The sequence below is a fragment of the Artemia franciscana genome, chromosome 4, assembly GCF_032884065.1.
Source record: "Artemia franciscana chromosome 4, ASM3288406v1, whole genome shotgun sequence".
NCBI classification, from domain to species: domain Eukaryota; kingdom Metazoa; phylum Arthropoda; class Branchiopoda; order Anostraca; family Artemiidae; genus Artemia; species Artemia franciscana.
The window spans coordinates 15,383,516-15,408,614 of NC_088866.1; the positions used below are offsets into that span (position 1 = coordinate 15,383,516).

The window sequence follows — 25,099 nt, forward strand, 5'->3', positions numbered from 1 at the left end:
GAACAATTCTACCTAAAAAATGTTACATGCAGATCCGCTATATTTTACCCCCCCCCCCCCCCTAGTGTGCAAATATATAGCCCAAATTTGTTTTGGAAGTATTTTATTTTCATCAAACATATTGCAAACTAAATGAATTTCTTCAATACAGATCTCAAACTGAATTAAAAATAGTTCTACTTAGATTCAATATACAGAGGCGCTACTGCATATGCGCTATAACAGACAAGTATTTGAATTATTGCACACATGGCAGCAGGGCATAATAATGAGGAAAAGCTTACACTATCTAAGAAACACAAGTACTCTCCACTGGATTGTTCTATGCATCTGTTTTTTGCATAACCAACTGAAAAAAATAACATTAAAAAAACTTTTAAAAGGTTATAGGCTAATAGAAAATGAAAATTTTATTACACCGTTAGTGCCAAGATTGATCTGTGAGAAAATTACAAAGACTGTTGAAGCAGATGTGATAAAGTTGAGACTGATGGAACAGTTTACTATTGTAGGGAAATGTCAGTTTTTTGCAAAACTAAACGAATGTTTGAATAATGTTGCAAATGAATCTCAAGCATTTATATGATTGAACTATTAAATATTCACAATTTATATTTCCAGCATAAATTATTGTTTGCTAAGTCAGTCACGGGATTTGAAATTGAAATTTTACAGTTGATATTGTTGAGTATTTCAGTTTTTATTTTTTGTTGAGTTTTGAAGTTTAAAGTTGAAATTGAAAGTTTTAATTTTAACAGTAAAAAAAAATCAAAGAAAGAATCTACCAAGCTCTAGCTTAACAAATGCTGGCGACCAGGGTTGCCACCACTGGTGATTTATCACTGAATTAGGTTTCGTTTTCATGTTTTGTTCATTTTCAAGAAGTTTGTAAGACTAGGTGATTCTTGGTGATTTCCCTTCAAGTAATGAGCTACTTGTCTACATGTACCCATACTTTAAAATAAACATTGAACCATATTAGATAGATAGATAGATTTATTTTCCACATAACAGTAAAACAATTACACAACAATCCACAAATCCCACAAAGGCTCTATGGTATGTATTTAAAAAAAAAACGTAGTTGAAAAATATTTCCAACTTTTATTTTGTGTTGGTGATTTTCAAAATTTAGATGAAATTTAGGAGTGTTGCTTGCCGTCATTAGCACCGAATGCGACAATTGAATAAAATTTAATACTAATATAATACAAATTAGCGGTAGGACAGTGCTAATTCCACTATACAAAATGTCACAAAGAAGGTCAAAACTTTCCAAAAATCAGCAAAACAATATCCATGTTTTTTTCTGCTACTTCTATATATATATATATATATATATATATATATATATATATATATATATATATATATATATATATATATATATATATATATATATATATATATGTGTGTGTGTGTGTGTGTGTGTGTAAGAAATCCTAGACAAAATTACTAAGTTTCCTCGCTCCATATTACTCATCATGTATTTTTGTTTTTCTTTTACACTCATTATTGCTCAATTTGGTTGCATATATTCCAGTATTATCTTCAATCTCCAAGTTCAGCACAATTATGAAAAAGCAATGATAATCGCTGTTTATAGTGGTGTCTACATTAGAGCAGCATGATTAAAATTATCCCAATTTAGTTTTTTTTTTTCAAGCAATGATGAACTTGTGCACTTAATATTGAATAAATTAGAAATTAATTTTGTTCATATTTCTTTTTGTCATTGATTTTCATAACATTAATATACAAATTTTTAGCATTGATCCCAAAACATCAAGATACTAGTAACATTGTCAGGGCGTTTTGAGTACGGCCCCGAATGATGACCCATGGCTTAGGATGGTACAAGCTATATTGCAACATGGACCCCAAAAGAAGGACACCAGAAACAGGGGGCAATATTCCCTGCCCCATAAACATAAATAAATAAAACTATGAAAGTAAAACATCTTCCTATTTAAATTTTGGTAGAAACAATAATCCATGTAACTCTTGCTCCACCCCACCTCGCGAAATTCCCTAGGAGCACCTGTAAACTACCAGCTTTAATGATTCTAAACAAAGTTACAAAAAAATAACGCTGCATTGCATAATTAATGGTTCCACTCCAGAGTTTTTCTTTGCATAGTAAGAATTTAAGTTTTAGTAATATTGTGAGCGTGTATGTTTACAAGCCTGAAAGTTTAGAAAAACTGAATTGCAGGGTTATCAATGTCTTTACCATTGACTTTTTATTTTATTTCAGGTTATTTGCTTCTTCAGCTACACAGGCTTTTGAGAGCCTAATGGATATTCATGTTTTGTGCTTATCTTCCTTTAATTATTAGAGACAAATTACAGCCTATATGCTTCAAAAATACTCAAACAATTACAGAGAATAGTGGAAAAAACATGAAATGCTTTGGTTGATTGGGCCCACAGCCCCTTTCCCCCTATATTTTTAATGAATTATAATACTAGACATCTAAGATAAAGATGGGATTTCAAGTTGATTTGTGTGAAAATGAGCAAAACCTTACCTCCCCCAGGCTCCAACTCAGTGTTTCTGCTTAACTTCATTGGTATTCCTTCAGTTTCAAACGTCTTCTTCCATGATTCCAACTTTAAATAGCTTCCGTCTGTAGAGACATCATCGTAAACACAAACTTCTAGGCTAATTGTACCTATAGCAGTTTGATTTAGGATTGATTCAAGACAGTCATCAATCCATTCAATTGAGTTTCTCACTGGAACAATTACTGACTAAAAATAAAATCACGCTTCATTCTGGATGTGCTCAACTACACAAATAATTAAATATTCTTTATACTGTATGCACAAACAGTGTTTGGAACATAGAGTATATCTGAACAAGCTAAACTAAAATAAAATTGAGGAAAAAAACAAATTGTTTGATTAATTCAAAAGGTAGTTTTTAGCTGAACCCAAATTGGTGTGTAAATTTTTTTCTTCTTAAATTTTTACCTATATATTCTTGAGAAATAAGAGGGGGCATAAAACATCTGGAAAGTGTCTGTTATGACTCAAGAATGCCTTGAGCTCGTCTTGGGGGCCATTTCCACAGCAAGTGTACTTCCTTTAAATTGGAAACTATTTACAGGGTGGTCTTGAGGAGTAGCGCCCTAAGGGGCAGCTACAACCTATTAAACAACATAGCATTGTACTGGATTCTGACTAATGGATAATTTTCCTGGATATTGTTTGTTTTGGTGGACTTTTTTGGGCTGAAAAACCTCTTGCTAGCTAGGTTATCTGTCATGGCTGCATCCCCACTCTACTATAATGCTTGAAGACATGAATATATGATGGTACTGAGGTAATTGACTCCAGATCACTTGTGTAGAACATCAACTCTTGTTGATAGAAGAGCTTCAGCAAGTGTAGAAAATCGTGCAGTTAACAAGAAGGGGCTAGGATTGTACAAAACTCCTATTCATCTGAAGGTCCCAGCAACTTCTTGATTTGAACTGGATTTGTAAGGAATTGATAAATATATATAAAAAAAATGTTGCATCATCAATTGCAGCAACACCTTTAAGGGCAGCTAAAGCAAAGGCCAATGCTAAATTATCTGAAGCAATCAAAATCCAAAAACGTGTCAAAAATGGAAATGAAGAGCAAATACACACGTGGTTAGAAGAACAGCAGCAGCATGTCAAAAATGAAAATGAAGAGCAAAGACACACGCGATTAGAAGACATGCGACACCAATCCGAAAAGAGCACCGAGAAGAACAGCAGCGTTCACTGTAAAAAAAAATGACAGCAGTATACAAACAAGTATCAACCCTTTTGATTTAAACAAATCAATCCAAAGACCATTCTACCCTATTCCCTCCCTGGAAGATGTAATATCTAAACTCCACGGATTAAAGTGCTTGAGCAAATTGGATGCAATTGGTCACTAGTCCTAGATGACGAATCTGTGGGTCTAACCACATTCAACACCATCTTTGGCGGATATTATTTCAAATGGATGCAGTTTGGCATCCTATAAGGCCAGGATGAGTTCCTTAGGAGAACTGAAGAGGCTTTTGAGGGACTAGATGATCTTGCTGGCATCATTGATGATCTTTTATTTCTTGTGTTAACCCTCAATGAACATAATAAGCAACTGACAGTTATATTTGAAAGAGCTTGAGAAATGGGCATCAGATTCAACAATGGGAAATACCATTTTTGTGTGACAAGTGTGACCTATTTAGGACATGTTATTATTGAACAAGGAATGCAGCCAGATGCTGACAAACTCAAAGCCATCAACAACATGCCTACGCCATCAAACCAAGAAGAACTTTCAATCCTGTTGGGCATGATAAACTACCTTGAAAAATAGATTCCAAACTTATCAACACAAAACTAAATCCTGCACAACATTACCAAATCCACAGAATTCACATGGGGTAAGGAACATGACGAAGCCTTGAAAACCATCAAAGATTCAACAGCTTCAAACTTAGCATACTTTGACAACTCATGTAAGTCCACTGATATCACCATGGATGCTTTGTCACATTGTCTAGGAGCATATATCTAGTCAGACGGTAATGTCATCACATATGCATCATTCTCTCTCAGCAAAGCTGAACAGACATAGTCACAATTGGATAAGGAGCTATATGCAATAGTTTTTGGTTACAAGCACTTCCACCATTTCATATATGGTAGGCATGTAAAAGTAACAGGAGATCACTGTCTTCTTGAGACTATCCTCCAAAATATACTTCAAAAAGAACCTACCAGAGCTCATATACTTCTGATCCTTACCATATTCAAATAAATAGTAACCTAAATAGAATCTGGACAAGTAATTTTAAGCTTTGTAAACTTTTTCTTCGTGTTTCACTTTGGACAAAAAACCAGTTTCTTGCAATAGTTTTGACATTTCCAATATAGTTTTAAAGTTAGAGACACGCAGAAAAGCAGAGAAAATTCGCAAGTAAAGGTTATGCACACTTATCCCCTTCCCCATCGTTTTATCTGATTTTTCCATTGATGACCACTCCCTTCTGTTTTATTCCACCTTTATATAGAATTGTATTATATGGTTTATGAATAAATGAACATTTTCATATGCTACAGATGTTAAATCTACTTGTTTTCCAGTAAAGCAGACAGTCATAAAAAGTGTTTGCATTTAATTCAGATATTTGAATTTATATTCTGTTAGAGATGATACCAAGCCAGCACAGGTACAGACACCAGTTTTTGGCTATGACACACTAATGTGTTGATATTTATAGGGCTGTCTCATTATTCAATTTGTGAATAGCATAATTGTTCTGATTTTGTTTGGTTCCTTTTGATTCCCCCTCCCCACTATGCATGTTTTTCTACCTCAAAATACATTTGATTACAAGCCTGACACTAATTTATTACAGACAGTATCACTTAAACATTATTTGTAATTTTCAAATTGTGGGTTCAGTGAATTTAGCATTTTCAAGGCATTTTGATATATTCTAAACCAGTCACTTTATCCAAAGTACATGTTTTTTCTCCTTTTTTTTTACATTGTAATGTAAAAGAGGGGCCACCTACCACAGGCTGTTCTGGTGTTGTGAGATGGTTTGGGGCCTTTGCTTTGTCACACACTCTTTCATCTATGACAAATAATGCTGCAGGGTAGCCTTGAGGGTGGCAAAGGTGGTAAAAGGGGAAAAAGAAAAAGAAATAATATTTTTCTAACAGTAAAATAGACACATATAATATATCAAAAACCATTGTTGGTTGTTCCTTCTGAGGTTTTTTAAGTCTATATTTCACATAAAAAAAAATTAAGTACATACTATGGATTTATTTTTGGTGGGGGTTCCCATGTGTGCACTTGTGAAGAGGTATCCCCAAGAGGCTTCCCAAGAAAATTATAGCCTAGTAAACAACACAGCATTGCACTGAATTCTGATTAATGGATAATTCTCCTAGGATTTTTTATTTTGGTGGGCTTTTTGGACTCAAAAACCTCTTACCAGCTAAGTGATCTAATAGGGGCTACCTCCCTTTTATACTTTAATATTTTTAGGCGTGAATATATAACAGACAGAATAACGCTGCCTAAGTAAAGAGCAGTGTGGGCACAATACATTATTTTTGTTTTTGGGTTTTTCCTCATTACAATATGGTGATGCTATGCAAATTGCCCTAGAGTTTGGATTGTCCTTCTCAGCCAACCATCTAAGGAAAGCAGGTTGTCTGCAGTTGGGATGGGAGAATGTCACAAAGAAAGATTTTAGGGAGATGGGAACATCCTTGGAGGGTGTAAAGAGGGAGGCTGTGAATAGATTGAGATGGAGGAGGAGCATGGAAAGCTGTGTTGCCCTCAAGCAGCTTGGTGCTGCAGTGATTTGCTAGGAATAGTAGTAATTATGCCCAAAAGTTTATTTTTAAGCTCTTATCTCTATTCTTTCTCTATTTCTAAAGCTTAGAAAATAGCAAAAAGGACATTTATTGGTACATCAAGCTCTCATCTCTATTTTTAAAGCTTGGAAAATAGCAAATAAGGCATGTACTGGTAAATTTGTGAGCTCATCTACAGATAAAATCCTGATAAATTCCCACTTCTTGTGTTGCTAACTCTAAAAAGAATCCAATTCATCTCTCCCAGACTTTGGTAAAAACCTAATTTACCTATTTCAGACTCTAGTATTCTATTTGTGAGCTGATAGTAGTGTCTGTGTTCAACTAAATCTTGAGAAAATCCCACTTCATATGTCTTTAACTCTAAAAAGAATCCAGTTTATCTCTCTTAGGCTTTGGTAAAAACCTAATTCGCCCATTTCAAACTCTAGTATACCACTTGTGAGCTGGTAGTGGTGTATCTGTCTGACTGAATTTTAATAATTTTCAACTTCATATGTCTAACTCTAAAATGGATCCAATTCATCACTCTTGGACTTTGGTAAAAAAAACCTAATTCACCTATTTCAGACACTAGTACACTACTTGTGAGCTGGTAGTAGTGTCTGTGTCTGACTAAATCTTGATTAATTCCCATCTTATGTCTCAGTTTTTTTTTATTTGGGGGGAGGCAAAAAGTTTGGAAGGGTATGGACCCTGTGGAGGGGGGTGAGCATAAAGCTGATTTCCAATCCAAATGAATGCTAAGTTTAGATTAAGGATGTTATTCTGACTATAGAGGTAAGATTAAAATATTTCCCTACCCCCCCCCCCAATGTGCAAATATGTAACCTGAATTAATATATATAATGTTGGGGGTAAAGTTCATTTCTGATGCAAATGAATATTAAATTTGGATACAGGGTGTAATTCTGATGGTATAAGCTTAGATAAGCCCCTTCACATAAGGAAATGTGTAAAAAAAAATTCTTACTTCATGATATATAGAATAACCATAGTTAGCATATTTTGTATTGGGAGAATCTTTATCCTTGTTTCCTTGTTTTTCTAAGAAATTCATGGATTTTTCCCAATAACATATAATGTATACATTAACAGAGCCACCCCTAACCTTCTAATGTACAAATATATACCCAAAATTGCATTCTGAATCCAAATACAACATAATCTGCATTGCAAATGGGCTTTATCCTTAACCTCCCCCCCCCCCCCCCTGATGAGCAAATATATATCCTGATTTGGATATATTTAGGGGTGGAGATTAAGTTCACTTGTGATGCAAATGAAATGTTATGTTTGGATTCAGGATACAATTCAAGGTGTCTATTTGCACATTAAAGGGATTGGGGTATATAGTCTGTTAATATAGGTATAGGATAAGTGTTATTGAAAAAATTCATGCATTTTTTGGAAAAACTAAAAAGCAAGGAAAGAAGCAAACGCAAAGTTTCTTCCAAAGAAAATGTATTAATTATGATTATTTTGCATGTTATGAAGCAAGAACTGTTTTCCTAACATGTTTCCTTATGTGAAGGGGCTTATCTAGGCCTATACCATTCTGACTAAAGAGGTAAGTTTGTTTCTTAGCTATCTGAATAATCTGTTAATATAAACATTAACCATTCAATTTCACCTAAATCTGTTACTTTCATTAGATGCAAAAAGCTATCATCTAGAATTGCATCTTATGCTGAGCCAGTTTATACTGGAATGCAAGTCATAGGGGAAGGAAAAGAATTAACTAGTGAAAACAAAATGATTTCTCAATGACTTTCTTTATTTTTCCCTATTAATTTAAGTTAGCTTTGACATCAAACCATCCCAGAATATAAGCTGGGGCAACCCATACTAAGAAATCAAACACAAACCACTTCCATTTTGTTTAAATAATTTCTTTTTGTACGCCATCTATGATAGGATTTCAATTAGCACAGGGAAACTCAAAATCTCTTGACAATTTAGGTCTAGGAAAATGTCATATTCTTAATTCAATCATTGGAGGCAGTGCTGTCCAAGTAAGTAGTCATATGCCTCCCTTGTGTGTTTTTTTTATTATTACCAAGTCACTTCTCGCGGAAGCTGTGGTCACAAAAATTTTAAGAGGGGCTCACTTGATTGGAAATAATAGATTCTATTGTCTTCTTTCCAGAAGAAAATTAGTCTTCCTCCTATATGAATGAAAGGTAACCAGAATCCCTCCTTTAATATAATACGCTTCGTCACCCCAAAACCCTCCGAGACGTAGGATCAAAATTTTGAGATAACTATTAGTTCCAAATGGTCGAAACGTCCAATAAATGGGCCCGTGGGGATTAATTAACTGTTATGACCCCCTGGACAAAAGCCTTATGTTACACAAATCAAAAATTGTTTAGTCATAGATTTGATAAATGTCTCCTTGGGTGTCAGCCAGCTCAAAACTTCCAGGGATCGTTCTTTGGGCCAAAGAACTATATATTTGTTGCACAATGCAGGTCAGCCGTTGTTAGGGACATGTTTAAAAATATGTCCCGCCCCTGATAAGCTTAAAACTTGTAGCCAGAAGTCCTTTGTCAAGAAGAAACAAATATACAAAGGAAAATCGTTTTGGGTAAGGCTTTCCCCACCTCTTCAGCAAAATGGATCCTAAAAAAGTGTTAAAAAAATTCTCTTCGAACGTATCCAAGCATATCCCTTTGGCCGTTGAAAAAAATGAACCCCAATGCAGAAATAAAAAAGGTAGGTTCCCCCGAAAACGGTTCCCATCAAAACAAGGCCTTTCTTCAAAACTATCTTCGCGGCTACTTTTTATGAAAACAGTGACCGCAGAAACTTGGAAGTGGTCTTATTTAACCGATAAATAAAAGTCTTATTACCCTTATTAAGGGCTGAAAGTAATTTCAAGGCAATCAGTTTCTTTTCTGATACTTGGCCCCATATCCCCCATGATGTCGGATGAATGTTCTAACACAGCAATTCCATTCAAAACATTAAAAGGTCTAATAAATGCACCACTGGTTTGAAATTACTTCTCAAGTTTCAGGGGAAATGACTCCTTGTTACTGAAATTATCCATTGTCTAAAGACAGATTTTAGTAGAAAAGAAAGTCATAATTGGTTTAGTATGTTTGGTCGGCTTGGAGCTCAAAGGAATTGTTCGAAAGGCCAGGATTACCAAAAATTTCCAAGTGTATCATAGGCAGCGCAATAGCCCTGCCTAAGTAAAGAGCGATGTGGGCACAATGTTTTTTTTTGTTTTAGACCAGGGCACTTTGTTTCGAAGAATTGTCGTAGAAAGTTCCAAAAGGGTCTATTCGATTGGAAATTGAAAGGGTTAGTACCCTTTTTAATAGTTGAAAGTGATTGGAAGGCAACTAACCCCCCTTTCCACGACCACCGTTTCCCCAAACACATCCAATAAAAGTTTTGAAATAGCCTTTTTGTTGAACGTAGTTGAAAAGCCTGGCAATTATGCATTTGAGGATGACAACCCCCCTACAGCCCTCAGAGCAAGGATTGTAAGTTATGCCCTGGGGGCATAAAAGGTTTATATAGAAAGGGTGATCGTATAAACTTTGGAGGAGGTTCACTGGATTATCAATCAGAAGTTTTAGTGCCCTTTTTGAGATCCAGAGTAATAGGAGGGTGGATACTTTCCCCACACCTTGTATTTTCCCGAAATGCATCTTATAGACATTTTGAGATGGCCTGCTGTCGTAGAAACTTCGAAAAGTGCTCATTTGATCGGAAATTGGACGGGCTAGTGCTCTTTTGAACAGTCGAAAGTGATTGGAGGGCAACTAATCTTCCTCCCATGCCCACTATTTGCCCAAACACATCCAATCAAAATTTTGAGATAGCTACTTTATTCAATATAACTGAAGGGCTTTGAAATTATGTGTTTGAGCATGACACCCCCCTCCTATAGCCCTCAGGGCAAGGGTAGCAAATTATGCCCTGGGAGCACATAAGGTATATATAGAAAGGGTGACGTATAAGCTCCGGAGGGGGCTCATCGGATTGGTAATTTCTATCTGATACATTTCACGAAAATACAAGATGCAGGGGGTTTTACACCCTCCGATCATTCTGAATCTTAAAAATGACACTAGAACCTCTGATAACCGATCCAATGAGCCCCTCCAAAGCTTATACTATCATTCTTTCTAAACCTTATATGCCCCCATAGCATAACTTAATACCCTTGCCCTCATGGATATGGGGGGGGGGTAAACCCTACAAAAGAGTGTAAGTGTATCCAAGTCATCAACAGAATGATATTAAGTTTTATTTTTTAGGTCAACTTCAGAAGCTATAAAATTAAATTTGAGTCAAACTCAAAACGAACAAAAATTAATATGAGTATGGCTGATAACTCCCATGCCTTCTCAAGACCAGAACACAATTTGCCAACCATGGAAAGGGAAAGAACAATAGCAAGGGTAGTAGAGTTTCTATTTCGGAACAAGGGGCTAAATAAGATTCATGTTTTGTCAAGGTCGACCTCCGTCTTTTTTGCACTAAAAGCTCCTGTGAGAATTAGAATGTATTCATAATTTAGTAGAGTGGTAAATTCAAAGACACGATGCGTTGCCAGGCTAAAGCGTATCCGCAATGTTTCAGGAACGACGCAAGGTGTAAAGTTGACATTTACAGAGAACTTCTAGGGCCAAGTCAATTTCAAATTTTGACTTTAGGGAGGTTATGTTGGGAAAGTGTAAAGTGCTAAGTCATTTAGTTTTTTCGCATTAAAAGCACCTATGAGACCTATAGTCTATTTTTGTTAAATATTTGATAAAGTCCTAGACAGTACGTTCCTTAGGGCGGTGTTCCTGAAATGTTCTGGTGAAGTGTTTTGGGCCATGTTTCAATTCTCAGTTGGAATCGGGGGAAGCAGGTGAGGAGATCCTGAATCTTAAAATCGGGGAAAGATAAAGAGTTACGGAATTTGGTATCTAATTTGTTTCAAATTGTTTAGCCTCTGTTGAACTAGAATTTAAAATAGGCTGATGAAATTAATTGTTTAATAATAAAGTTAAATGAATCTAATGAGATTCCTATATAATTGGGAGAAACTATGGGGTCCAATTTCCAAAGATTGGAAAAACAAGATTCCCAGTTTTTTCACCGTATTAGGCTTCCTTTGACTCAAAAGCTTTCGGTTATAAGTTTCAAGCTTCGTAGAAAAAAAAAAAATTTTGGTCATTTTCCGACGAATCAACGTAAAGAAGACAAGAATGTTTTAGCGCTGTTACAGTGGGTTCCCAAGAATGCGATTTAATGTAAAAAGAAGTACTTTTGTTGGGATCCTCCAAATTTCCTCTGTTTTTTTTTTTTTTTTTTTTTTTTTTTTTTTTTTTTTTTTTTTTTTTTTTTTTGCTGGAAGTCTACGCGTCACATCGGTTCAACGGATGGGTTGAAACATGTATAATGAATCGTCAAAAATCATATCCATTATTCTAACTTTAAAGCTTTTTAGAACCACAGATTTCAAGTAACTGAGAAACTAATCATATTTACCAGAAGTTTTACATTGATATTTAACAAAGAATATAAGGTTCATGTCCTTTTAGTCTAATTAATTTAAAAATCTTTTTCACAAAATAAGTTTTTTAGTGAAAAGTAAATAGCTCTATCAATCCAAGAATGCAAAGAAATAAAATCAAATAATTTTCCAAGTGTGGAACTACCAGAAATCACTGTCAATAGATAAATGAAACCAAATCGAACAGAATAAATATCCAAGTCAAACTCAAAACGAGCAGAGACTAAGATGAGTAGTGCTGACGCCTTCTATGCCTTTGGATGACCAGAACATAATTTGCGCTTCAACATCAACCCTAATTAAGTTTTAACTTGATACAATTAGCTGTTGCTATAATATTGCCGGTATGCCATGTTTATAACCTGTATGTTGATAGTGTGTTTAAATTTTGTGCAACTTCCCCCTAAACACTTCTTAGGTTCTCATTTTTATACCCTTTACGTTAGTACTAGTTGCAAAAGAAATTGTAGTTGGATTAATAACACTGTCAGCAATAGTAGTAGTAGCAGTAGCAGCAGTATTATTAGTAGTAGTGTGTAAATATTTGCTTTTGGTCAATTGGGTTTGGTCAAGACTCTTTAAGCGTTCCCTGAAAGTTTCAATTTAATACCCTATTTCATTCCCGTGAAGCGTCCTTAATAATACCAGTGCCATAAAATTAGTGGTAGTAGTAAGAGTAGTATTAGTATTGTTTTTAGTAGTATAGTAAAAGTAGTAAAGCAGCATTAACAGCAGTAGTAGCATGCATTTTTTACCTTTTGGTCAGTTGAATGTCCCCCTTATGATGCCCTTGAAGTTATAGCTTGATACGATACGCTGTTTAAAGATTTTGCTGATACGCTCTTTTTAAAAATCTAAATGCTTATAGTATATTTTAATTTAGTTGTACTATCTCCGAAACATTTCCTCAAATTGTATTTTAATATCCTCAGCCTTGGTAAAAGTCGCTGCAGAAATAGTATTCAAAATAGTAGTAGTAGTGGTATATTCAGTAGTTTTAGTAATAGTAATTTCTGCAGTATTAAGGTGTAAATAACGCATTTGTGCTAAATTGGTCGCTCCCTTATCATTTCTTGAAAGTTCTAAATTCACAAACTCAGTTATTCCCCAGTTACGCCCTTTAATAACCCATCTGCACATAATGTGTTTTGATTTAGTTCAATACTCTCCTTAATATTATCTAAAGTATTTGCTTGAATGTCCTTCTTTTTTTCAGATACTAAAGCATATACATGACCAACTTACTCAATTACAAATGCTGCATGTAAACAATAAGTAGATTGCATAATTTACAACCCTTGCCCCGAGGGCTGTGTGGGACATGAAATCCCCAAAGAATACAGCTACTGAAACTTTCAACTATGCTAAAAAATGGGCCATAAAAACATTTTCACTGGCTGTGCTTGGGGGATTGATAAGCTTGGGATGGGAGATGGTTGTCCTCATATCACTTTTGAGTCCTAAAAAGGGCAATAGAACTCTCAATTTTCAATCCAATGAGCTTCTTTCGAAGTTTCTACTACAATTCCTTTTATACGACGTGCCTCAGCGAAAAAATGAAAAAGGAGTAAAACAAATAAATGATAATTATGTCCCCATTGCTCTTTACTTAGGTAGTGCTATCACGTTGCCTATGATGCTTTAATCCTCAAGGCCTGGGGGATATTTTCTGGGAAATGAACATAGAAAATAGAGTTTCGGAGTTTTATTCATAAATAACTACGAAATGGAAAAAATGGAGCCTCAAAAGGCTCCCTGGCCAGGGATACAAGGGGTTACAAAAAAATACAATATAAGCAACAACCAAAAAAGAGAACAATAGCCAAATAACATATAAGATGAAAAAGAGAACATACCTGAGGCCTGGGAGCCAAAACACAGAGAAGACAACAATACACCATGAACAAACACTCAGGGGCCATCAACTTCTCAGAGGAAAAGGAAAAGAAAAAAACTAAGAACAAAAATAAGAATAGTGTCTTTAATTAGGCATAGCTAGTCTTATCTAACATAATTTTTACTATAATTTAATTTAGCCTATTCCTTTGCATTTTGCGTTTTTATATCTGATAATTTGTTTTTTGATTCAATGGCTATAGTGAATGGTTCCTGTGAAAGCATTTTGTGATTTTCCTTCATGCACAATCCGTGAGCCTATTTGGATTAAAATATAGGGTCAATGGCTCTTTTCTCTAAATATGATAGTTGAAATACAGGACCTCTACAAAATCTCCCTGAAAATTGGGACTACAGACAAGAACTATGTTATACTACATACTTTGTGTCTATGGTTGTGCCCCTCATTCCTTTCCGTTTTTTTTTTTTTTTTTTAATTACATACTTTGTGTCTGTGGTTGTGATTCCTCTTCGATTTTTTTTTAACCTCAATCAGTTCATAATCTAATATTTAGCAACGCTGCATTTTGAAGCAGAAATTTCGGACATCTAAAATATGCTCGAATCAAAATTGGAAATGAATAAAAGTATGAGCTTTTTATAGCATTCTTTCTCTTAGAATAGATGGGTATCTATTGTAGTATCAAAATAACGTAGTTTACATGAATAAAATGTTATTTTAGGGGCTTAACTTTTCAGCTAAGTGAATAAAACCCATTAATTTATTCAGAGTTTCAGTGATATCCTGAAAGATAGCCTATTTTGAGCCACATGCCTCTACTCTTTCCGTCGTTGATTAATCTTTAACACTCAGTGCATAGAAAAATTCTTAAGAGAACAACAGTGGAGTCTTAGGAAGGGTAAAGGGTAAATTTTTTTTGTTCATATTATTGATCTATAAATAAAGTGAACGTGCTACTAGATAACATTTTTTATATTTTTTCTGAGTATAACAATAATGTTTCTCTCAAATTCAAATTTAAGCCCCTTTTAGATCTTTGAAAATGACAAAAAATTCTAGTTTCTAGTTTCCAGATATTAAAAAAGGCTTAAAATGTTGGTTTCAAACTTACTATTTGATTTCAAAATCCATCTCTTTAAAGTTAAATAATCTAAAAGCATTGATTTACCATGATTAAGTTGGATAAGAAATTCAAACAATTTCTCAATTTTTCTATCCACTATGCTTCTTCTGTCATCTTTCATAGGGTAAAAGACCACATTTTGGGAAAGACCACTTTTTTTTGGCATTCCAAAAAATAGAGACAGGTTTTTGGACCACCCCTATTCTGCTACAGCATGATGCAATGTGAGGGTGGTAACAGGAGCCCTGCCTTCTTGGTGAAATTTTCACCAATAATTTGTCAGCCTAAATTAAAAATGTGGTCTCTGCCTTGACAAGTAATTGAAAAGAAAAACATTTATAGAATCAGAAGAAAATCAGCTTTCTTCTAATATGTGAATAAAACTGAAACACTAGAAGGATATATTCCAGGATAAGAAAGTTCAGTTTTGTATTAGTTCATAAAGTTTTCTTTAAAGAACAAATTACCAACTTATAGGATATGGATAAGATATATCCATATATCTAGACATTTCCATATGGATAAGACATTTCTAACAGACAACATAAATAAATTCAAAACAAGACTAGCAGAAACTAATTTTCAAAGTAAATCATTTTTAAATAATTTATAGTATTATTTGTCAGTGTTTGTTGTAGTCCTTATTTTCATTGATTTATATGTGTGCACTATGTTGTCAGTTGTATTATGTATTATGTTGTGTATTATGTTGTCATAACTTCTATTTATTATATTTATTGCAACAAGCTTGAAAGCTTACCGTTTTTGGTATTAATAAATAAATAAATTAAAAAAAAATTCTATCACAAGCCCACAAAGAGCCAAATTTGGACTTTGGAGCTGACAAATCACATGTTTACACTAACACTGGCAAAAATGCAAATAAAAACAGCAACAAAAATGAAAAATCATAATGAATGATCATTTATGATTCACTAATTAAACTGTAATAAGTCAATTAAAAAGCTAAAAAGGTAATTTCCTTTTTGGTATTTCCAAAAAAGAGATCTTTTTTGATAAGCCAATAAACTAGTAATTTCAAGTGTTTGATCATAAATAATTTTGATAATAACCATATTGATGTATAGCTTAGATTTTTAGCTATTCATTGACATATACATTTCTTTTCAATTTCTATTTGTTAACAAGATGTAAGGGTTTGAGTTTCACATAACTTTGCTCAATTAAATGCTGGTTTTTCACCCTATTTTCAACATATAGGCAAAATGGCTGCTTTTTAAGTGGCTTAAGAGAATAAGAAGAAACATGGTGGATTTGTTTTGAATTTTTTTTTGTTCAGCTTAGTTGGGACAAATCCATGTTTGTGAATTATACAACTTCTACAAAATGGGTTTACAATAAAATAGTAAGTGAAACAAATGTTATAACCCATATCCCAAAAATATAGAATGATATTATTATTTCCATGGGTCCTAAAATGGGCTTAAAATTGAATTTGCAAGAAAGGCAATTAGTATATTCAGAAAGAGCATAAAAAATGGCATTTGTTCACTTCATTTGTAAGTCAATAATATGAACAGCAAAATATTTACTAGGTAGAAGACATGATGACCAAATTTTCTCTAATAGGTTAATAATTGAGAAGTGCCTGAGTCATTAAACATTTTTAGAGCTCAGTTTTATAGATTATGAGCAAGTATCCAATTGAGCTGATAGAATAATCTTAGCTATGTACAAGAATAACACTGCTATGCTTAAGGTAGGAAATGACTTTAATAGCTGGTTTTGTATTAGGTTAAATCAGGAGCTAAGCATGGTTAAGTTCTATCCCCATTACCTTAATTTACCTTAATTTGCACTTCAAAGCAAATTAAGATCCATCCTGATCTGGTAATTGCTCCAAGCTTGTTGGTGTGAATGTTTAAACATCAAATGCATCCCACTGGTGCTTCCAGGGAATACTATTCAATTCAATATTCAATTACTTTTTGAAATTCATTATTGGGTCCTGAGGCTGTTTTATTTGGGAGACTATTCAATGGTTTACTCCATGGCAGGAGAAAAACTGTTGTTGGTATTGAGTTTTGACAGATGGCTTGAACAGCTTTTTTGAATGTCCTTTCCTATCAGTGCCAATATTTTTGGAAATTGGCAAATGAATGGGGGGGGGGTCATGTGAAGTAAGCTTATATGTCAGGTCGTGTTGTGTGTAACATCACAAGGTTTGTCTCTCATCTTAGATACCACTTTTGTGGCTCTCCTTCCAGAAGCTCTACATCACTCCTGTATTCTGGTGATGCTATGCACATTAAAAATCAAGCACTGGTCTGACAAGGGTCTTGTACAACCTCACAAAAAACATAGTGAGAATTACTGGATATAGTTTTCTTTAAGAATGCTAGGACAGAGTTTGCATGAGACAAAGTCTTTTTGTAGTTTGAATAGAATTTACACTGGTTGTCAACAATGATCCCAAGATTCCTTTGTTCAACCACATTTTGCAGCTCTTGAATATTATTTACATCTGGATTGACCATAGTACACTTGAAACCTGGGTGGACTTGCCAAAGTGAATAACTCTCAAGGAGTATGTGAAAGGTAATAAGAGAACACAGAATCAAATGGGGAAGAAAAGCTTTCCTGGACATAGATTATGCTGATATTTTAAGCAGTCTAGATAAAGTGAGCAAATGAATGAACTTTTAAAGGTTTTGTAAAATCAGGGTGTTAGCATAGGCTTGAAAATTAATGTTAAGAAGACTGTGTTGCTAAAGCTAGGAATAAGTGAAGATAAAAAGGTAAAATTGGGTAACAAAAAGATTGATTAAGTGGACAGCTTCAATTACCTTGGTTGTATTATTAGTAAAGATTGTGGGCGTCATGGAGATGTTGAAAGTAGATTAGCCAAGGTTCAGAGTGTTTTTTTAAAGTTGAAAAAGTTTGGAAGAATAGGAAGATAAGCCTGCAAACTAAGATTAGAATATTGGATTCTACAGGGATGATAATGGTCAAATATAGTTATGAAGCATTGGCACTCAAAAAATAGAGGAAGATTTGCTAGACGTTTTTCAGAGAAATTGCCTACAGATTGTTTTGGATACCCAACTGACTGACCAAATTTCAAACTGTACAAAAAATGTGGTTCAATCCCACTTTCTTGGGCTATATTGACAGAAAGGTTGAGATGGCTAGGGTGCATTCTGCAGATGAGCTATGACAAATTGGCAAAGCTTGTACTTTTTTGCCAACCGAAGGATCTATGTGAGTTAGGATATGTGGACATTAAAATGTACTCTTTAAGGCGTATGTCCCATTTCCTATTCCTAAGAAATGACCAAAAGCTTCTCCTTCACAATAAATAATGCACAGTTGCCTATCCCTATATAATTTTGTGCTTTAAAATAAGCTTTAAAACAAATGTCAAAAACATTTTTTGTACAATTAGAAGGGAGGTATCACTCTGCAGTTCTCTTATTCAGGTTTAGTTTAAATGAAGACCTTTTACTAAACTATATATATTATAGACCCTTTACTTGATATATTTGAAGGTTCATGGGGAGTCAGAATATTTGGGTACTGAAATGCAATTAGGAGTAAAGTACTCTCCCCTTCGTCTACAGAATGCACTGCCCCTCCTTCATAATAGATGATCTGTAATTATATATCACTTAGTTAAATCAAGTGTTAAGAACAAGTGTCCATCATAACCATTTATCTTGTATGGACTAAATGACTTTCAGGAAAAAATGTGCCATTACTCCCTCTGCAACTGAGATTCTCAATTTGAAGCTTTTTGATACTTTCAATTGGGTGGATTTTCAATTGATTTCAAATTGGTCCTCCTTGGAACAAAATTGTGGTTTGTGCACAGAATGGTAGAAAACACCACTTTCAAATGACACATCTGTTTGGTCATCTAGAAAGGCCACTTGAACTTTTAATTTATGTTCACATAAACCCTCCTTTGGTCTTCTAGGATCATTGGTTCATTACAATCACCCATGGAAAAACAAAACAAACAAACACACATCAATGATCTTTCTCTTGGAATAAAGCAAAACTCCAATTTTTTTTAGATAGGAGGTTGAAACCTCTACAGTAAAGTTTCCTGATATGCTAAAAATAATGATGTGATTTGTATTAAGATCACTTGTTACCACAAGCTGTTTGTTGACATTACTTATCGTAAATGAAATATGGATATTATGCAAGTGTTAGAAGCAAAATATTGAAAAGCATTATGTATTTAGAACTAAAAAAAACTGAATATTTCTCTTGAATAAATTATCTTTTCTTTCAAGCTAAGTCTCTTGAGGTGCAGATTGATCATCACCATAAGGCTACCCATTCCTTGTTTCTTCAGGAGTATACAGCCGGAGAAGATTCCAAAGAAAAGCCAGCAAAAAGAACTCTTTTTGTTATGAATGTTCCACCATACTGTAATAAGGTAACAACAATTTTTGTTCCCTCCATCTTGAAGAAAAATAAAAATTAAGTTGCAATCCTTTTGAAACACCTAAATTGACAATAAGTTAAAGGCCTTTCATCAAATAATATATATAATATGCTTATATATATATATATATATATATATATATATATATATATATATATATATATATATATATATATATATATATATATATATTGAGTAGAACCAGAATATTAGGAAGGGAAGATCAGTGCATTAAGAAAGAAAAAAACACAGATGCCTGAGAATTGTGCATAGTTATTTAGCATATTCCAAGTTTATGGGACTCTGCACTCCTTTGTACAAATACAAAATCACATTATAGGCATGTGTACTGTATTTAAACTTTTATGCCTACCCAGAATAATTTTCCAATTTTACTGGCCAAGGAATTGTTAATTAAACAATTTTTACATATTTTCATTTACATGCAGCTGCTCAAACTAGATGAGGGCTCCAGCGTGGATATTCAAAATTAGTGGCTAAAAGGAGTAAATATAATCATAGGGTGCCAGTGAACTGCACCTATCCTATTGTGACGACTGTATGGTGCTTATAGCTATTTTGTTTAAAAATCTCCTTAGAATAGATATTCAAGCTCTTTGTTTAGCTTATTTTTTGATACTATTGACTTTTACTGTGTCTGCCACTTTGGTACAACAATAAAAAAAAATTGTGCAAAATTATACAGACACTAAAAAACTGGTCAGGCTTCATTGTAGGTGGAGTTTACATATTCAAATTTTGAACCATTTCACTGTTAATCCCATGTTTTTTATATAATTGGTTGTGTTGTTTTTAACATTGGCCTCTTTCCTTTCTTGTATATTTTGTTACTCCACCATTTTTATATTTTGTTAATTGGGACCTTTTAAGATACAGTTTGTTTGGGCATTATTGGGAGGCTGAATGTTGGGGGAAGACCTTAAAAGGCTTATAGGTTTAAGCAAATTCTTTTAGTTGTTCATGATGATAGAATAAACTCCCTGTAATCTGTAAGGATGTCATTGAAATAAGGGTTTTTTAGATGTTTACTTATGACTGAAAATTTTCCAGTATTTTTAGCCTTATTGTTGGCCTGTCTAGTGAATTACAGATTAATCTTGCCCAATTCTAAATATATTCTTGAAGACAAAGTAAACGAAATTATCCCAGTTCAGGCTGGCTTCAGACCTGGTATAGACTGCTGTGATTGATCTTCTGTCTTCCATCAAATTATGGAACATTGATCTTTACATCAACAGGGCACAATTCAAATTTCAGTGAATTCATAAGAATCTTCAACTATACACTCTGGGAAGATGTAAAAGAGAAAGGATCGTCATCCAAATCAATGTGACTTCTAAAGCACTGTTGCTTTGGGTGATGGCTCATGAGGACCACAGCAGAGAATTTATAGAAATGTTTACGCTTCAATAAGGAATGTGCTAAGGGCGTTTCTTGTCTTCAACTCTTTTCAAAATGTTCGTTCGTGCTGAAGATTCTTTAAAGTCGTAAGGGTGAGACGACGAACATTGCTTTTTATTGACTTTGGTTATGATGATTTTAACATTTCAGTGGGATTTTCCTAAAAAGTCCAATAAATGATTAATGGTGGTGGTGATACAATGTCCTAAACGGGTATGTTGAATATTCTTTTGGAAGACCAAATCGGAGTAGCTCAAACCCTATTTTACTTAGTGCCAACATAGTTTAAGAAATTATTTCTTTCAAATTCCTGGGATTGGTTGCCAAAGCTTACTTGAGAGTTTTGGAAGAAATTTCACTGTCGAATTTGAGTTCCTTGGACAGTATTTGTATAGCCTCAAGATGTATATGGTATTGGAGGAAAGTGTCCTTACAAGTAAGGCTCCGCGTTTGCAGCATAATCAGGGCTGCAACAAGGTGCCTAAAACTGGAGAAGGTCTCTACAACAGCTCTCGAGTCCCTTTTTGCAAGGTTGAACCATGTCAATACTTCAGCTAAGAAGTCATTCTAGAGTGTTAGTGACCATTGGTGTCCTGGAAACTGCAGAATAATTTCGAGGCTAGAGCATCCGAGTCTTCTTGATGATGATGGACAAAGAGATTTGATATCATGTGCTTCTGGAGTCACTTAAGCTGCTATGCTTTTATTTATCCGTTCTTTTAGATATGTATTCATGGAAATTTGACATTTTTTTTCTCAGCTCACTCTTAATAGATTAAAAAACTTGACCGAAATAGCCATTGATGTCGAACCCTTATGTACCCAACCATTATATCTTTGTTGCAGTAGTAGCTGCAACCTAGCCAAGAACAATCCCTGGGCCATTGTAACTGAAAAAAAGAATGGTTTGGAAAAGATAAATGCTAAACACTATTCTACTAAAAGAAATCCATGAGGATTTCAGAATTAAATAAAAAACACACCTGAATCCTCTCGAAAACGACCTCAGATCTAAAAGTATAAAAATGGAATTGTCATGTCCGAAAAACCTTTCTATACAGGTTTATGACTCAAAGCAAAAATTAAAGCCATAAAACTGACAGCATCGTTATGTCTCTATTTTTTGTCCCCATGCCCTTAGGTAGTATTAGATTGCTATACATATGTTAATTTGAGCCGGCTATTTTCTCCCAAAGAAAATCCCCCTCTCGCCGTAAATTTCTCCTCCCTCTTAGAAAATCCCCCATGGAAAGCTCCCGCACATGTACAAATCAGCAGCCAAAGAGAAAGTACAAAATAGGTACCTCAATTTGTCGATCAGATGTCCTAAGAGGTATCAAAAGAACCATATATCAAAAATAGTTTTGGGACAGGGCCTGGTAGGACTAGAGCTCTCAATTTCCGATCAAATGAGCTTCCTCTGAAACTTCTGTGACCACGAGGGAAAGATTCGGGAGGAGGAAGGGGTATCTCCTCTCCCATACGGAATAATATTTGCTTATTTTGGGGTTAAATGCTACCGTTTATTTTCAAAATAAAAGCTTAGACTAGAAATATTCCCAGAAATTAAGAGGGATTAAATATCAGCTGGCCTTGGACTTGACACAGTTTGACCAGTTTTTATCTTTTTAACTTTTTGATTGACTTTTTACAGTTAAATTATTGACTCATAAATGGTTTTTCATCATGATTTTACTTCTTCGTTGTTGTTTTTTGCATTTTTACCAGTTTTAGTGCAACCATATGATTTGTCGACTCCGAAGTCCGAATTCGGTCCTTTGTGGGCTTGCGATAGAGATTTTTTTGAAATATATATCTTCTCTTATCTCACTTCTGGTCAATACTATAGCAGTGTCTATAGTAAAGAACCATATTACCTCAATGTAATATTGAGGTAATATTGAGGTTTACATTGGTTTACCTCAATGTAAACCTCAATGTTTCTTTTTTATTTGTTTATTTATTTCTTTTTCCCAAATTTACTTCACATGGAAGGGGTGTTCGCATAAACTTTAAAATGGGCTCAGCCGATTGGAAATCGGAAGTTCTAGTGCACTTTTTAAAAGTCAAAAGTGGCAAGAGGGCAACTAGCCCCTTGCCCTCTTTTCCCCAAATGCATCCAGTCAAAATTGTCCAAAGGTCAAATAACTATGCCTTCGCGGTTGACCAAACCCTCCACAACCAATGGGCAAAGGTTGTGAATTATGCAAGTTGCTGTTGTTAACATCTAAGGTTCTTATGGAAGGGGCGCTTGTATAAACATCGTAGGAGGCTCATTCAACTTGAAATTGAAAGTACAAGTTCTTTTTTTAAGAGTCAAGAGTGACCAGAGGGTAACCAACCCCACACAAACTTTTTCCCCCAACGCTTCTGATCAAGATTTTGAGATAGAATTTTGTTTGAAATAGTCCGAATGTTAAGTAACTATGACTCTGGGTTTGAAAACCCCCTCCCCCAGATCCCAGGACAAGGGCTCTTAAGTTATACAAGCTGTTCATTTTTAATACACAAGGTTTTTATGGAAGGGTTTGTCGTATAAATCTTGAACATGACTCATTCGGCTGAAAATTGAAAGTTGTAGTTCCCTTTTTAAGACTCAAAAGTGATCAAAGGGTATCAAGACCGCTCCCCCCCTGCGTCTTTCCCCCCTCAAATACAAGTAATCAAAATTGTGAGATGGCCATTTTGTTCAAAACAGTCAGAAGGTCAAATAAATGTGCTTCTACTGTTGAAACCCTCTCCAGCCCTTGGAACAAGGGCTGTTGATTATGCAATATGCTTATTGTCAATATATAAGTTTTTTTATGGAAGAGGTGGTCGTATGAACTTTAGAGGAGGTTCTTTCGATTGAAAATTGGAAGTTTTAGAGCCCTTGTTAAGGGTCAAAGGTGATCGAAGGGTAACCAGTCCCCCATGCCCTTTTTCTCCAAATGTATCAGATCAAAATTTTGAGATTGCCTTTTTGTTCAAAATAGTTCAAAGGTTAAATAGCTATGCCTCCAGAGTTGACACACCTCCCCCTGGCACCGGGGCAAGGGCTATAAGTTTTTCATTCTGCCCATTGTTAACATATAAGGATTTTTATTGGAAAAGAGGACAAGTCTTATACTCGGACTCCAAAAAGGCTTAGGGTATTAAGGTGAAAATTTAAAGAAATGTTGAGAGGGATGTCGAGTGCAATCAGATCACATTATGAGCTTGCCGATTGTGAAAAGGGATTATCAGCAATATCTAAGGAACGACTAAGGGTATTAAGTTGAAAACTTCAAGGCATGTTGAGGAGACGTTGAAGAGAGATTTTAGGGTAATCACCCCAACCCTTGTTGCTGTTTTTTGGTACCCCCTCTGCTCAACATTGATCGAAATTAAGAATTTTCCTTTTTGTTCAAACTAGTCAAAAGGTCTAATAGGTATACTTCCAGGGATGGTGTCAGGCCCCATAGCCCCAGGGCAAGGATTGTAAATTGTGCAATTAGCCAGTTTTTTACTTGCAGGATGTATCATCAGGAAACGGGGAAATATTTGGCTCTGACTCCATCCGGAAAGTCTATGGGCATTAAATTGAAAATTTTGAGAATGTTGAGGCGCACGTTATGCTAAATCAAAAATCAGTTTTCATTCAGCATCCGCCAGTGACGGTCAAATATTATTTATCTGGACTATTGTTTCTCCTGTGTGTGTGGCTTTGTGCCAAAACTGATTTTTTTGTGAAGACTGGAAAAATAGCTGATTGCTTGGTTACAAAATAAGGATTATTTGAAGTTAAATTAATCGGACGTCGGCTATTGGATAGCATGGTGAGTGAAGAACTTATTTTTTCGCAAATCCTGATTTTTCTGCAATTCAATCATGTGAATGAAGTTGATGATTTGGAAGCTATTCGAATTGGGTGGAATTTTTTGACCCTTCATCTGTGTCAAAGACAGCCTTCTGGACTAAGATGTTGCTGGATGAATTGTGTCCGAGACGCTCATGAGCTAAGGCTACATAAAGTAGTATACGAGATATTATTGATAAAATGCGGATGTTTGATGACACAATCAAGACTATGCCGGTATTGTAATAAAGTCTCCAACTGCAGTTGCAGTCATCTTTATTGTGGCTTTCGTACATCTCTTCTCAGAAATGAGTTGAGCTGAACAACTTTTAAAAACAGTTTCAAATAGACTTGAATCATATGATTTAGATTCCCCGCAGCTGCCCATGCCAATTGCTCCAAACGAATCCGCTGCAGTCATTATTTCAAAAATCCCTGATTCACTGAATGACCCTTTAAAGCGAAAGGAAGTGCTTGACAAAACTACTACTACTACTACTACTACTAATAACTCACTGCAGCACCAAGCCACCTGAGGCCAACACAGCTTCGCACGGTCCTCCTCCAACC

General features: G+C 34.8%; 2 protein-coding genes across 7 annotated transcripts in view; one reads left to right on the forward strand and one right to left on the reverse strand.

Moving 5' to 3' along the window:
* LOC136026042 (queuosine-tRNA galactosyltransferase-like) overlaps nt 1-8,254 on the reverse strand; it is a 53,105-nt gene extending 44,851 nt beyond the window's left edge. For all 6 annotated transcript variants that reach the window (XM_065702205.1, XM_065702208.1, XM_065702204.1 and 3 more), the window contains exons 1-3: nt 8,237-8,254; nt 2,532-2,754; nt 285-349 (exon numbers count right to left, since the gene is read on the reverse strand). In XM_065702205.1, the coding sequence (XP_065558277.1) occupies nt 285-349; nt 2,532-2,754; nt 8,237-8,245 (297 nt within the window). In that variant the 5' untranslated portion in view covers nt 8,246-8,254. The remainder of the gene's footprint in view (nt 1-284; nt 350-2,531; nt 2,755-8,236) is intronic.
* Nucleotides 8,255-14,274: 6,020 nt separating this feature from the next.
* LOC136026044 (ribosomal RNA-processing protein 7 homolog A-like) overlaps nt 14,275-25,099 on the forward strand; it is a 28,690-nt gene continuing 17,865 nt past the window's right edge. Inside the window, exons 1-2 of the mRNA XM_065702217.1 lie at nt 14,275-14,375; nt 19,136-19,281. Of these exons, the coding sequence (XP_065558289.1) occupies nt 14,345-14,375; nt 19,136-19,281 (177 nt within the window). The 5' untranslated portion in view covers nt 14,275-14,344. The remainder of the gene's footprint in view (nt 14,376-19,135; nt 19,282-25,099) is intronic.